We start from the raw sequence: 15037 nt of genomic DNA, 5'->3' as shown, positions 1-15037 counted from the left end.
GATGGCGTAAACAAGTAGCCTACATTAATCTGATTAAACTTGATGTGTTTTATCAAGCTGATGTGGGGGTTCACAGGTTTGCATGGGTCACCTCAGATCATTTGCATTTGAATAGCGCACAAATGTGAATTTTTGCTTGTAAGTGGACACATAAAAAAGTAGACATTTAACAGTTTAGTTTTTCATATTTCTTAAGTCTGTATGACCAAAAATGACGGAGTATTTTAAGTCTATTTTGCTGCTATGTGAAAAAAATCTAGCAAAACGTGCCAGAGTGTTTGCTGACCCCAGAGGGTTAAATACCTCAGTATGTTCAGGTGACATTGAGAACTTTCCAGTCCATTAGAGAGCAGCTTCACTCCTGAATCCTGCAGATCATTGTTACTTAGGTCCAGCTCTCTCAGACAGGAATTTGATGACTGTAGAGCTGAAGACAAGCTTTCACAGCACTGACCAGTGAGATTACAGATGACTAATCTGAACAGAACAATAAAACAGGGAGAAATTAGTTCCTGTTACAATAACCATTACACTACTTAGACACATTCTGACTCACATGTACAATACACTATATTATCATGTTAGGCTGCAACCCCACTTTTGAAAAATCCCCAGAAATGGCATACCCAAACTGAAACAGATACAGTTCATGAACCCTTTGTACTAAAAGTACAAGTATGATCTCATTTGAAAGCTGACACCTGGCAGTTTATTGTAAATGTAGAATTAATTATTGTCATAATGAAAAAAAATAGTTATAAATGGCTTCAAAATTTTGTAAAGTTATTAGAAATGTATTTTTATGAAACATCTTCATGAAAATAAAATTGAAGTTGGCATTGTATCAATTAGTGTTGTCACTAGGGCTGTAATCAACCAAAGAAAATCTTGGTCGACTGAAGTCCAGAAATTTTCTACTAAAAATCGACTAAAAATGACGTTAAACGTCATTTAAACATCGTCTAAAAATGACTGTTGCCTTTGGCTTGCTCAGTTGGGGATTTTTGGGGATATTTAATTTTAATTTTATCAATCAATAAATTCCACTAGAAACAAACCTTGTTGTATTATTTTAATTTAATACTGTGAAGCTGCTTTGATACAATCTGTATTGTGAAAAGCGCTATGCAAATATACTTGACTTGACGTTAGGGAAAAAAAACGTTAAATTAATTAGCTGCGCACTGGTAGCCTTGTTGTCCGCCTAAATGAATTATAAATAAACATAAAAAACTAGTAGGCTATTTGCAGTATATTAAATCGTTTTTGACCTAATTATTTTGCACTGAAATTAGTCTGACACGAGTCTGTCGGCTCTGACGGCATTGCGTCACGTGCACCTGTGCAATATCAATATCAACTATGTCAACTAGTGATATCACAAGAACTTTTGAGGAATATGCAACATAATTTAGACAATTGTTTTTGTCATATGTATTATAATAACTGACAGACACTATAATTTCAGCCGCTCTGTGCAGCTCGAGTGAGGCTGAACATAGGAGCTCAACTTCACGGCTGAGACACGAATAGACTATTAACTTAAAGCTTTTACTCTTAAACACAAAAGGCACGTCCACTTTAATAAAATAATTATATTTATTAACCCCCTGAGGTCGGCAATCACGCCGGCGTGATCTGCTCTTTTTTTTCATATCAGTGCAAAATACTCTGTTGATTTTGATTTTAAATACTTGTGTTGTACATCATTCAATACTGTTAAATGTCTTCTTTTATTTGTGTACACTCATAATAAAAACAAAATGTTGTGTTTTTCGTAAAACATAGAAAATAAACATGATGCGCGTTCTGCCGTCTCTCTCAATGTGAAACTCATTCTGAAACGCGACAGAAAATGACCTGTAACTCAGCGAATGTTTGTCACACAGACTTGAAATGCATGTCTATACAACGCTTGGAATCTCTATTTTTAAAGTATGTAAATTATATAAAAAACAAATACTCTATTTTTAAGTAATCCGTACGAAAGCAGCGGCATGTACAGTTTCTCAAACGCGTCCTCATTAAATTTCATTTGAACACGCCCACGCGCGCACGAGCGATTGACATGCAAATGATTCATGCGAAGAAACGCAGACCTGTAAACGCCCTCATCACCTCAAAACAAAGAATCAGAAACTTTGGTAACTTACTCCTCTGCTTTTCATCGAGTTTGGAAGACAGTTTGTGCTGTGCTGTTTACTTTGGATTTATCTCAGAAGAATTAGAAGAACGTGATTTGAAGATGAGACGATTTTTAAGGTAAGATAAAAACTGGTGGTGCCAGATTAAAATGTATGTTATGAAATGAGTTTGGAGTAAAAACATGAACTAAGCCTAATGTCATATGTACACGTGTATATATAGACAGAAACATGAAATGTGAACTAGAATGGTAGGCAACCTTTCAGTGCTTGTATACATGTTCGACACAAGGATGTTTTTATATTCTATAATAAGACACAGCATGGTAAAAGTAGGCTAGTATATATATATGTGTGTGTGTGTGTATGTGTGTGTGTATTCTGTACATTTTAAAAAGCTATTTTAACCTGAAAAATCTAAAATGTATTCCCCAAATTGTGCAGCATAGTTTCTCTTGATATCAGCATGTTCACAGCTGTTTTGTTGTTGTTGTTGTTTTTAGAGGAACAAGATGTCACTGATGAGTCCTGCTGACTTCAACATTCACATAAGTCTCCATACATGAACATGCTAAAGTGAAAAATCAAACACCATGGAAATGAAAGGTATGTACTATGTTTCAGGAATGGCACAACGGTGTGTGACAGTTCAAGTCTCTGTCTTTAGTTCAGTGTGTTAAATAATGTGTTTTTTTGTCATTTGTGTATCTTTGGATTATGTTGTGTTGTAAATAAATCCAAACAATCAAAAAGTCATTATTTTTTAAATCTCCTCATTCTTTGTGCAAGGTTGCTCAGAATGATAGGGCCTGATAGCTCCTAAAATAGGGCCATTAGGGAGTGTCTTTGTCTTTCTCAGGTGTGAAAAGTTTACATATTAATGAGATGTCCACGCCTCTTGCATAAAGCTTTATCACACAAAACACGTCTTACAAATTTTAAATCAATATATTGTCTTCTCTGAATGAGCAGTCAGGATGATTTTCACATAGTTTTGAAGCAAATATTCTAGGCTACGCCAAACAATTTTCAAAAGTCTTATGAAGAAATAATCAGTATGGGTTTCATGAGCTTATTTCAGTGACTTTTTTTTTTTTTTCACAAACCACACATAAATTGTTATTATCTCAAAACTACAAACTTTTCTATACTTGCTGCTGATATATTATTGTAGAAGAGTTTGTGCTGAATACAGTGTAATCAGACTTTAGCCATGAAAATGTCACAAGTAACAGAAATAAGCACAAATGTCAGAGCATGTCAGAACACCTCCAGGACCCAGAAAACCCCTCAGACCCCAGAGGGTTAAACAAACCAGATCAAGTAATAATATTCAGCATACCTTTTAGTAGCCTACTTTATTCAATCTGTCTCTCTTCTCCAGTGGGTTGGGCTAATCCAAAAGACGTGAAAACAAGGGGGGTGTTCTGAAGACAGACTGTTACCAGTGAAACAGGGGTGCTCTGAAAACACCACCATTAGCAATTAGTGCTTTCCACCTGATGAAATGAACGTGGCAAAACTGATGACATGAACGTGGCAAAACTAATGAAATGAAAAAAATCGACCAATCAGAATTTTGGTCGAGCCATAACGTATCGACCAAATAATCGACTAATCGACTGGGAGATTACAGCCCTAGTTGTCACGATACCAAAATTATTGTTTCGATACCGATACCATGTCAAGAATTGCGATTTCAATACTTTTTTGATACTTTTCCTGAAAAGGGAGAAACACTCTCAAATATCATTGCTGTGCTTTATTTTAAAACCGGGACAACATTTTAATCATATAACACACTAATAAATTAACATATGAACAGCAGATATATTAAACATTTGAACAAAATATGAAATATCAAAATATAAAAAATAAATTAGAGCAATGACATTCAAGGTAAATTTTTTTAAATAAATTTAGCAGCATTATCTCAGTTATCATAAGAAACAAGAGTTATCGGTAATAACTTTATCTTGATTCTGAAGCGATTATATTAAACAATGTTTCTGAACTCAGAAGATTAAATATCAAAATATAAATAATATCTTATATATATATATATATATATATTAGACATATGGGGAGAGAGTTGTGGAAGGTCTATACTTCATGTTAAACATAAATATATAGCAGCAAAGACAACGTCGGCAGTGTTGACGGCAACGAAGAAACGCATATTTTCTTTGAAACGCATATTTTTCGTTCTGTATTGACAGGTGCAATATTTGAAAATCGATCATATTTTTTTTAAATTACATTTATATCTGCATTTATGTCAAAACCTAGAGACTTTCAAACATCAAAATGTCATTTATTAATATGTATTCGTGTCAAAATGACATAGAAACATCTTTTCCTATTCTATTTTGCCTGGAAACGCTTCCAACACGCTTGCGTGTCGCGTGAAAAATAGGCGTCGGCTCTATTTCTAGCATGCACGCGTTTTCCGCGAGGCTCGGGCACTTGTCACGCAGGCAGTGTGCTAGCTCTAACCTGTTAACATGGGAGCCGAAATAACGGACACGCCACGCATCCAGTGTGTCGCCAGCCTTACAAATCTGGAACGTGGTCATTCTTAGAAGTATCGATACTAATAAATTTAGGAATCGTGACGTTTTTAATTTCCGAGAATCGCGATACTTTAGAAGTATCGGTGCACCGTGCAACACTAGTATCAATCTAGAAATGCACTGCAGCTAAAGCCACATGTCTGACCATGTTATATTTAAAATCTGAAGATGATAAGTCTAAAACTCTGTATTTAGTTAAATGTTTTTCAAGATCATGTCATATGGCTTTATTTTGATTAGACTCTAAAATGCAACTGATGTTTAGTCATCTTCTAAGCATCCAGCATTCAGTCTATTGCCTCTATTGTTTTGTGGTGCAAACGAGCCCCATTCAGTCTCAGTCTACCCTGAACACATTCACACCTCTCCAGCCTGGTTATGGCTCTAAATATGCATTTATTTTGTCTGCATTATAATTACTAACGACTGGCTATTCACACACTATTCACACAAAGTTCTCACTTCACATTTGAAACTGTATCAAATGCCCTTCTGTATCAAATGCCCTTCTTGAATAAATGCCCTTCTTAAATGCATTTCAGTAAGCATTCCTATTTAGAAAAAAATCATAAAAGAATAACTGCTAGGTGGCAGGTGCACCTAGAGATAGCTAGCATGTTAGCTTAGCACCCCATCAATACACGACAATTTATGAGATTAAATTCATGTTTGTGCTCCAAACTTACTTTATAACGCAAATCGAATGTTTTTAATAATCGTTGATGGATAGATGCACTTTTATGATGGACACATGCACTTTTATGATGGATAGACGCACTTTTATGATGGATAGACGCACTTTTATGATGGATAGTTGCACTTTTATGATGGACACATGCACTTTTATGATGGATAGACGCACTTTTATGATGGACAGATGCACTTTTATGATGGACAGATGCACTTTTATGATGGACAGATGCACTTTTTTTTGGTACAAATTGCTACTTAATGTAACAGTTTTAATCAGTAAATACGTTTAAACCTACTCCACACATGACTCCTGTGTGTTTTAGTCTTTCAGCATTTACAGTGCCCTCCACAATTATTGAACCCCCTGGTAAATATGATCAAAATTGGCTGTAAAAAATAAATCTGCATCGATTATCCTTGTGATCTTTCATTCAAAAAATGTGCAAAATTCTAACCTTTCATTGAAGTAAAAGAATTGAAAGTGGGGGGAAATCACATTATGAAATAAATGTTTTTCTCCAAAACATGTTGGCCACAATTATTGAAACCCCTAGAATTTTTTACGAGTAAAATATCTCTGAAGTATATTCCCATTAATATTTACCTTTTTTAGTACACCAGGGTGACTAGGAACATGAAACTGTCCAGCTATGACTTAGTGTTTCACAGGAGTTTAAATATGAGGAAACACAAAGGCCAAATCCCCTTAATCATCCATCACAATGAGTAAAACCACAGAATACAGTTCTGATGCGTAGCAAAAGATTGTTGAGCATCACAAACTAGAAAGTGGCTGTAAGACAATAGCTAAAGAATTGAAAATCCCCATTTTGACCATCAGGGCAATAATTAAGAAGTTATAACCAACTAAAGATGTTATGAATCTGCCAGGAAAAGGACGTGTGTCTATACTGTCTTAATGCACGGCGAGTATGAAAGTTTGAGTGGCCAAAGACTCTCCAAGGATCACAGATGGAGAATTGCAGAGATTAGTTGAGTCTTAGGGTCAGAAAGCCTAAAAAAAAAATTATCAAACAACCCCTACATCCCCACATGTTGTTTGGGAGGGTTTAAAAAAAAAAACTCCTCGCTCATCCAAAAACAAATTCCAGCAAATTTAATTGTCAGACACGACTGGATCTTCAAACAACACAGGGTTCTGTGGTCAGATGAGACTAAAACAGAGCTTTTTGGCAGCAAACACACTAGATGGGTTTGGTGAACACAAGGATAAAAAGTACCCCATGTGTACAATTTAATATACCATTGGATCTTTAATGTTGTGGGCATATTTTTCTGCTGGAGGTCCTGGACTTCTTGTTCAGATACATGGCATTGTGGATTCTATCAAATATCAACAGATAAAAAATCAAAACCTGACGCCTTCTGCTAGAAATCTTATAATGGGCCGTGGTTGGATCTTCCATCAGGACAACGATCCAAAACAAACATCAAAATCAAAACAAAAATTTGTTGTGGAGCACAAAATGAAGCTTCTGCCATGACCGTCCCAGTCCCTGACCTGATGAGTGGGCTGAACTGAAGAGGAGAAGCACCAACATGGATCTGGGAATCTGAAGGATCTGGAGAGATTCTGTGTGGAGGAATGGTCTCTGATCTCTTGTCAGTTATTCTCCAAACTCATCAGGCATTATAGGAGAAGACTCAGAGCTGTTATCTTGGCAAAAGGAGATTGCAAAAAGTATTTAATAAAAGGGTTTCAATAATTGTGGCCAACGTGTTTTGGAGAAAAACATTTATTTCATAATGTGATTTTCCCCCCACTTTCAATTCTTTTACTTCAATGAAAGGTTAGAATTTTGCACATTTTTTGAATGAAAGATCACAAGGATAATCGATGCAGATTTATTTTTTACAGCCAATTTTGATCATATTTACCAGGGGGTTCAATAATTGTGGAGGGCACTGTAGTTGTCAGTACCTTTGTCTCACACTCCAAACACCAGGATTGAACAATAACCAGCCTAACCCAAAATCCTCAAATCCCTTTTTTTTTTCAATAGAATAAATAAAGCTATCCCACTTGTGAAAGAATATTAGAAATAGACATTGCAATACAAATAATAGATATTGCATAATATGCAAACGATATACTGTACATACAGAAACAGAGCAGTATACAATTAACATCAGTTAATGGTCTTTCTTGGGCCTTGTTTGAATTGACAGGCTATTATAGGCTTGACATTGAATTCCCTCTAAATGAGTTATGGGCCATGAGGACTGTCTGGTTAGTAAAAAAAAAAAAAAAGATTTCATCCAGTAAAAGTTAAATTTACATGGTAATTTGTTTATTGTAACAACAACAAAGGGAAAATAATGCTACCGATTACAAATGGAATGTTCAATATTTTTTTCTTTTTTTGCCTACCTATGAATTAAGAGGCATTGTTAACTCTTACATTCTAATTACATGTACAATCAAGGTATCAGATGAAAGCTTATCTTCCACTCTTTCTAAAGGTGTGCTCAGTTTGTTTCTATCATAAAGTATCAGGGAGATATGGCTCACGATTCATGAATATAATTAAACCGTTTTAGCATGTTTGGGTGATTCTGGAAGTTAACCCTCTGGGGTCTGAGGGGTTTTTGGGGTCCTTGAGATGTTCTGACATGCCCTGACATTTGTGCTTTTTTCAGTTGCTTATAAACATATTAATGGCAAAGGTGTAAATTCACTCTATTTAGCACAAACAGGGCTACCATAATATGTGAACAACTTGCAAGTACATGTTTGTATTTTTGATAGAATAATGTTTATGCATGGTTTTTTCAAAAACAAAAAACTAAAGTTTCTGAAATAAGGCCATAAAACACATTCTAAATATATGTAAATAAGACTTTTGACTAATGGATGACGTTGCCTAGAATTTTTTCTTCAAAATTATGTGAAAATCATCCTGCCTAATCATTCACATAACACAATACATTGATTTAAATCTTGTAAAACACTTTTTGTTTGGAAAGGCCATATGCGGGTGGGCGTGATTCACACCTGCGGAGTCAATGGGTCCCGCATAATGAGGCTGCATACGTAATGAGCCTTTCATTCAGGTGTGTGACTGAGCCACAAGAATGCAAGGACAATATATAACTGGTTTGTTGTTTTTTTCCACAAATTTTGCTTGCAAATTGTACAATATCCAAGGTAAACATTTCTAGTAATTGTGCAGTTAATTGTTCTCATACTGTATTTTCAGATTTGGAATATATTCTCTTCCCAAATGTGTCACTAATAAAGCATAATAAAATTATTTAAAGAGAAGGCTTATAATGACCTTTTAAGATTTTGTTTACATCTATCCTTATATATATATATATATATATATATATATATATATATATATATATTAGTGCTGTCAACGTTAACGCGTTAACGCATGCGAATAATTTTTGTCTGGTTTAACGTGTTAAAATATTTAACGCAATTAACGCAGCATCCGTCTTTTCTGCCATCCGTTGGCTAGCTTACATTATATGATCACGCTCTTATTCATTTAAATGCTTTTAAACATTTCAAGCGCGGCAAGACAAAAGAGAATGCGCTGTCTGTGAATGTCCTTATGTGACACACACACACACACACACACACACACAATGCATAGACAGGGCGCCAGAATCCAGTTCTCTTTCGCGCTTGAACTAACAATAACAATAACAATCCCAAAATGTCAGTTTTGTCGATTATACTCATAAGAGCAGACTTAAATGATTTATATAAAGTCTAAAATGAACAAAGAGTTGTGAGAGAATGAGGCGCGTGTGAGATCCATAGACAGTATAAACGGTGAGATCCGCGTGTCTGTCTGCTCTTAAAGGGACAGCAGCCAATAAAGCTTCCTGTCAGTAAAGTTAAAGAACAAAGGGAACAGAGAAAATGACTCACTGCTCTTGTCTAAATAACTTTTGTAGCTTTAATAAGGATTAACTATTTAATTTATAGTTTATGCAGTGCAGACTGCATATAACTTTGATAACTTTATTAAATTTCTGTATATTTCCTAACACAGCACTAGTAAAAACATATTATATTAATATTAGTGAGTGTCCTCTCACCAAAATAATAGCAGAGGAATGTTAATCAGTAATGGAAACAAACACTGTTAGTCAACACGTTGCTAAGGAAGGGCACGAGTAAATATGACATTTATTATGGGTTTATGTTAGCATTGTTTTAAGTTCACTTAAATTAAAAACTGTTATATTTTTGAAGCCTAATAAATGTGAGAAAAAAAAAATCAGTAGCTGTATTAATATCAGTAATACTGGCCTTCATTCATAAAAAGATGCCATTAAACAAGTATTTAAAATATACTGTTTTTATGTTGTTTCTACATTAATTTGATTAACTGTGAAATTATTACATTATAAAATATATTAAAAACGTACAAAAACATTTCTTTTTTTATTGCGATTAATTGCGATTAATCACAGAAAAAATGTGTGATTAATCTAGTTAAAGTTTTTAATCGATTGACAGCACTAATATATATATATATATATTTTTTTTTTAAGGTTATACAATTACAACAACATTTAAAATTGTAACAATATTTCCAGTGTAATCTTTCTTTGTATTCGCGATTCATATTAAAACAGTATTTTTGCCAGCTGTAGTAGCTCCACAACAGCGCGCATCTGTGCGTTCATTCATTCATAGAAACGCGATTAATATTTAAACAGTATTTTTGCCAGCTGTAGTAGCTCCACAACAGCACGCATCTGTGCGTTCGTTCGTTCATTCATTCATACACAGAAACGCGATTCATATTAAAACAGTATTTTTGCCAGCTGTAGTAGCTCCACAACAGCGCGCATCTGTGCGTTCGTTCATTCATTCATACACAGAAACGCGATTCATATTTAAACAGTATTTTTGCCAGCTGTAGTAGCTCCACAACAGCACGCATCTTTGCGTTCATTCATTCCGATTAGAACAAAGAAACAGAACTGACCTATTCCTCAGCGGGATCCGTTTGCTCCTCGAAATGATACTTCCAGAACTTCTGAGGTAAATTTTTGCAGGATTATTATCAAGATAGTATTATTCCTCACAGCATCGTAAAGTACATAAGTCTGAAAGTGAACTCGCGGTGTGTGTTATCCAGCTGATGTGGGCGTTTCACAGGTTTGTTTGGATCGCCTCACATTTGCGTTTGAATAGCGTGCGCTCTCCGTGGGCGGAGCACATTAAAACTTAATTAGCTGAGATGAGAAAGACTGACATCTCTCTCTTTGCATACATATTACATAAACTGTGAATATTTGTTTTTTATAAAAATTACTTCATTTAAAAGAAGAGAATTCAAGCTTCATGCCTGTGTGACTGTATGCCTGTTTGACTGAGTATTCGCTGAGTTACAGTTCATTTTCGGACGCGTTTCAGAATTGACTTCACTGACGGAGAGTAGGCAGAACTCGCATCATGTTTATTTTTCTTTATTTGGCGAAAAGCACAACACTTTGTTTTTATTATGAGCATACAAAAAAAAAAACAACACATTAAACAGGATCGATTGATGTATAACACAAGCATATAAGATAAAAATTAATATTTTTTTTTTATTTTTTTTTTGCACTCATACGAAAAAAAACGAGCCTATCGCGCCGGCGCGATAGCCGACCTCAGGGGGTTAAAGCCGAATTTGAGGTAACATTGTTTTGACCCTAATTACAAGTTTCCAGCAGCTTGTTGACCGGGTTGGCCACCCAGGTTGTGATCCTCAGACATCATAGATTTCATTTTTATATGACAACCTTTTACAGCAGCCCATGTCTGCTAAACCCCCTTTGCCCCCTGGGTATTAAAAAAAAGTATCATTGGGTTTTAAATAGTATAGGCTTATGTTGAACTTTATTCTTTTACAAACAGACGCTGTATTGAGCAGTACATAAAGTATTAACCCTCCGGGGACGGATTGGGCGGTACCGCCCAAAATGGTATACTTTTACAAATGTGTAATTATCTTAAAAACTATTAATGATAGAGATTTGTCTTTTTTGACGTCTTCCTCAGATTCCGCTGAAAACAGTGGTATCCAGTTTGTATATATATACACACTTCTTTGTTGTGTAATACAACTGCGTATAAAGGCCAATGAAATCGATGTTGTTAGGCAGATTCCACGCGCAACGACCAATAGGAAAAATTGCCGCTGGGAGGAATATTTTTCTTACCCAATCAGAGGAAGGTTACCACCATGATGTATTTTAGCTAATCAAAAGACTCTGTAGCCTTGAAAGGGGTGGTACCATAGTAAGGGACAGCTATGTACAAACAGCGTCGAGTGGAACAGACAGAGAGCGAACGGAGCGGAGTATTACAGAGCGCACAGAGATCTATAGCCCCTTTCACACAGAGATTCCGGAAAATACACAGATAAAGTGACTCGGGATTTGACCTGAGCTTGTTTGATTTTGGTTCATTCACACTGCCAGTGATTTTCCAGAATCAGAGAGTGCGTTCACAGACAACCCGTACAAATCCCGTAAAGACACGTGATATCGATATGACTTGTAATGTCTCAGCAGCATCTTAAGTTTGCTTATGAGCTGCGATTTCTCTCTTGAGAAACCACGCTTGTGCATTTTTTTCTCTAATTCGATCATAAACTTGCGCATTACGTAGGCTACCGTTTCACAGCTGGCGAACGATCCTGGCTTCAGCGTCATCACTACGACATGGCATTATTACGGCTTTTGTTCACACAGCACGTGTTCCGGGACTAAACACAAAGTTACTAGATCCCCAACCTGGCATCGATGCCAGCATCATTCCCGGGTCGTGTTTGCGTTCAAACAGAGGGCGTTCTGGCAATTTGCCGGGATCATCACACTGTGTAAAAGGGGCTTATGAGAGAGAGAGAGAGAATAACTTCATAAATAGCATTATTTAGCATAACTAGCATAAATAGCATAACAAAAACTGTTCACTATTGTTGTGTGAGTTGTGATTTTCAGTAATAAATTACAAAAATCAAATTTTCGTTTCTAGTTTATTGCAAAAATGAAACATCACTGAACTTACTTAAGCTGGACTGTGACGCTATTTTCTTCTGGAAACAAACTTTGTTGCATTATTTTCCTGTTATCTCTGTAAAGCTGCTTTGAAACAATCTGTATTGTAAAAAAGTGCTATATATATTAATGTGACTTGACTTGACTTCAGCTGTGTTAAAGTATGGAAACACAGCGTGAGCGTCACTACGGGAATCAAAAAGTGTCCGACTTCACATCTCCGTTTTCAGCTCCTCCCGACTGCATGCGGCAATTCTCGCCGATCGGTTACATCCAGCCGCAGCTGATGTCGAACACACTTATTGTGTGTTGCATTAAGAGTTAAATCTGATTTGACCAACCAATCTGGATAAATTTTTATAAAAAAAAACTGATTTTTTTTTCCTGTATTATGAAATTGTCTTAGAGCACACACACACACACACACACAAACATTTGTATTCAGTATTTTTGTTTTGTTTTACAATAAAAACGTAAGCATCCAACAGAAATTAATTTGAGAAGTGTTTGTTTTAGTTTTAAAGTGACACTAGATGAAAAAATACCCTCGGTAATCCGAAGATTTGGAACAGTTGAAGCTGATTATCTCAAAATGTGAATCAAAATGTGATCACTACAGATGTTTACAGTGAATGAGTACATGTGAAAGTCAAACCTTAGTATGTTCAGCTGACAGTGTGGACTCTTTAGTCCAAAAGAGAGTAGATTCACTCCTAAATCCTGCAGGTTATTGTTACTCAGGTCCAGCTCTCTCAGATGGGGGTTTGAAGATTGTAGAGCTGAAGACACACTTCCACAGCTCTGGCCTGTCAATCTACATCCTGCCAATCTGAACAAAACAATCAAGGATTTAGTAATTAAAACACCCATTAAATGTCAATGACTTAATATGTCTGACAATGCTTAAAATTATATAAATCTTCGTAAACAGTTTACTATAATAAATATTTTAATTAATCTATATACTATATTTTTGTATAGTGAACCCCCTCCTTGAACTGCCACCTTAACGTGGTGGAGGGGTTTGAGTACCTGAATGACCCTAGGAGCTATGTTGTCAGGGGCTATATGCCCCTGGTAGGGTCTCCCAAGGCAAACAGGTCCTAGGCGACGGGTCAGACTAAGAGCGGTTCAAAAGCCCTTTATGAGAAAAATTAAATCGAGGACCGTGATGTCGCCCCGATAAGGCGCAGCCGGGGCCCCACCCTGGAGCCAGGCCCAGGGTTGGGGCTCGTATGCGAGCGCCTGGTGGCCGTGCCTCCCCCCACGGGGTCCGGCCAGGCTCAGCCAGAAGGAGCGACGTGGGGCCGCCTTCCTGTGGGCTCACCACCTGCAGGAGGGACTGTAAGGGGCCGGTGCTGAGAGGATCGGGCGGCAGTCGAAGGCAGCCTCGACAACCTGATCCCTGGACACGGAAGCTAGCTCTAGGGAACATCACCTCGCTGGCGGGAAAGGAGCCTGAGATTGTGCGTGAGGTTGAGAGGTTCCGACTAGAGATAGTCGGGATCACCTCTACGCATGGCTTGGGCTCTGGAACCACACTCCTCGAGAGAGGATGGACTCTTCACCACTCTGGAGTTGCCCATGGTGAGAGGCGGTGGGCTGGTGTGGGTTTGCTTATAGCCCGCCAGCTCAGCCGCCATGTGTTGGAGTTCACCCCGGTGAACGAGAGGGTCGTTTCCGTGGGCTTACGGGTCGGGGATAGGTCTCTCACTGTCGTGTGTGCCTACGGGCTAAACGGCAGTGCAGAGTACCCGGCCTTCTTGGGGTCTCTGGGAAGGGTGCTGGAAAGTGCTCTAACTGGGGACTCCGACGTTCTACTGGGTGACCTCAATGCCCACGTGGGCAACGACAGTGACACCTGGAGGGGTGTGATTGGGAGGAACGGCCCCCCTGATCTGAACCCGAGCTTTGTTCAGTTATTGGACTTCTGTGCTAGTTATAGTTTGTCCATAACTAACACCATGTTCAAGGGTGTCCATCAGTGCATGTGGCACCAGGACACCCTAGGCCGTAGGTCAATGATCGACTATGTGGTCGTTTCATCTGACCTGCGGCCGTATGTCTTGGACACTCGGGTAAAGAGAGGGGAGGAGCTGTCAACTGATCACCACCTGGTGGTAAGTTGGATCCGATGGCGGGGGAGGAAGCTGGACAGACTCGGCAGACCCAATCGTACTGTGAGGGTCTGCTGGGAACGTTTGGCCGAGTCTCCTGTCAGAGAGATCTTTAACTCCCACCTCCGGCGGAGCTTTGACCGGATCCCGAGGGAGGCTGGAGATATTGAGTCAGAGTGGACCATGTTCTCCACCTCCATTGTCGAAGCGGCCACTCGGAGCTGTGGCCGTAAGGTCTCCGGTGCCTGTCGAGGGGGCAATCCCCGAACCCGGTGGTGGACACCGGTGTAAGAATTGATAAATTAGGAAATTCCAGACAGTCTGTTTTGGGGGTGACCAGGCCCTGAGAGAACAAAAGGACCTCTCTGGAGATTAGCATTTGAACTGGCTCTCATGCACCATCGAGACGAAAGTCTCACCCCCGAGTCATCTAATCTACATCTCCTTCCCTCTCCCCTTCACCCCCTCTCTC

At 38.0% G+C, this 15037-nt stretch overlaps 1 protein-coding gene across 1 annotated transcript in view; it reads right to left on the bottom strand.

Annotated features, from left to right (window-relative positions):
* LOC308689304 (NLR family CARD domain-containing protein 3-like) overlaps positions 1-15037 on the bottom strand; it is a gene marked incomplete at both ends in the record, with an annotated part of 57117 nt that overhangs the window by 27896 nt on the left and 14184 nt on the right. Inside the window, 2 exons of the mRNA XM_081362957.1 lie at positions 304-477; positions 13104-13277. Coding sequence (XP_081219083.1) covers positions 304-477; positions 13104-13277 — 348 coding nt within the window. The remainder of the gene's footprint in view (positions 1-303; positions 478-13103; positions 13278-15037) is intronic.

Source organism: Scardinius erythrophthalmus, assembly GCF_964197995.2.
Source record: "Scardinius erythrophthalmus genome assembly, chromosome: 4".
Taxonomy (NCBI): Eukaryota; Metazoa; Chordata; class Actinopteri; order Cypriniformes; family Leuciscidae; genus Scardinius; species Scardinius erythrophthalmus.
This window is presented reverse-complemented; position numbering and strand designations above follow the sequence as displayed.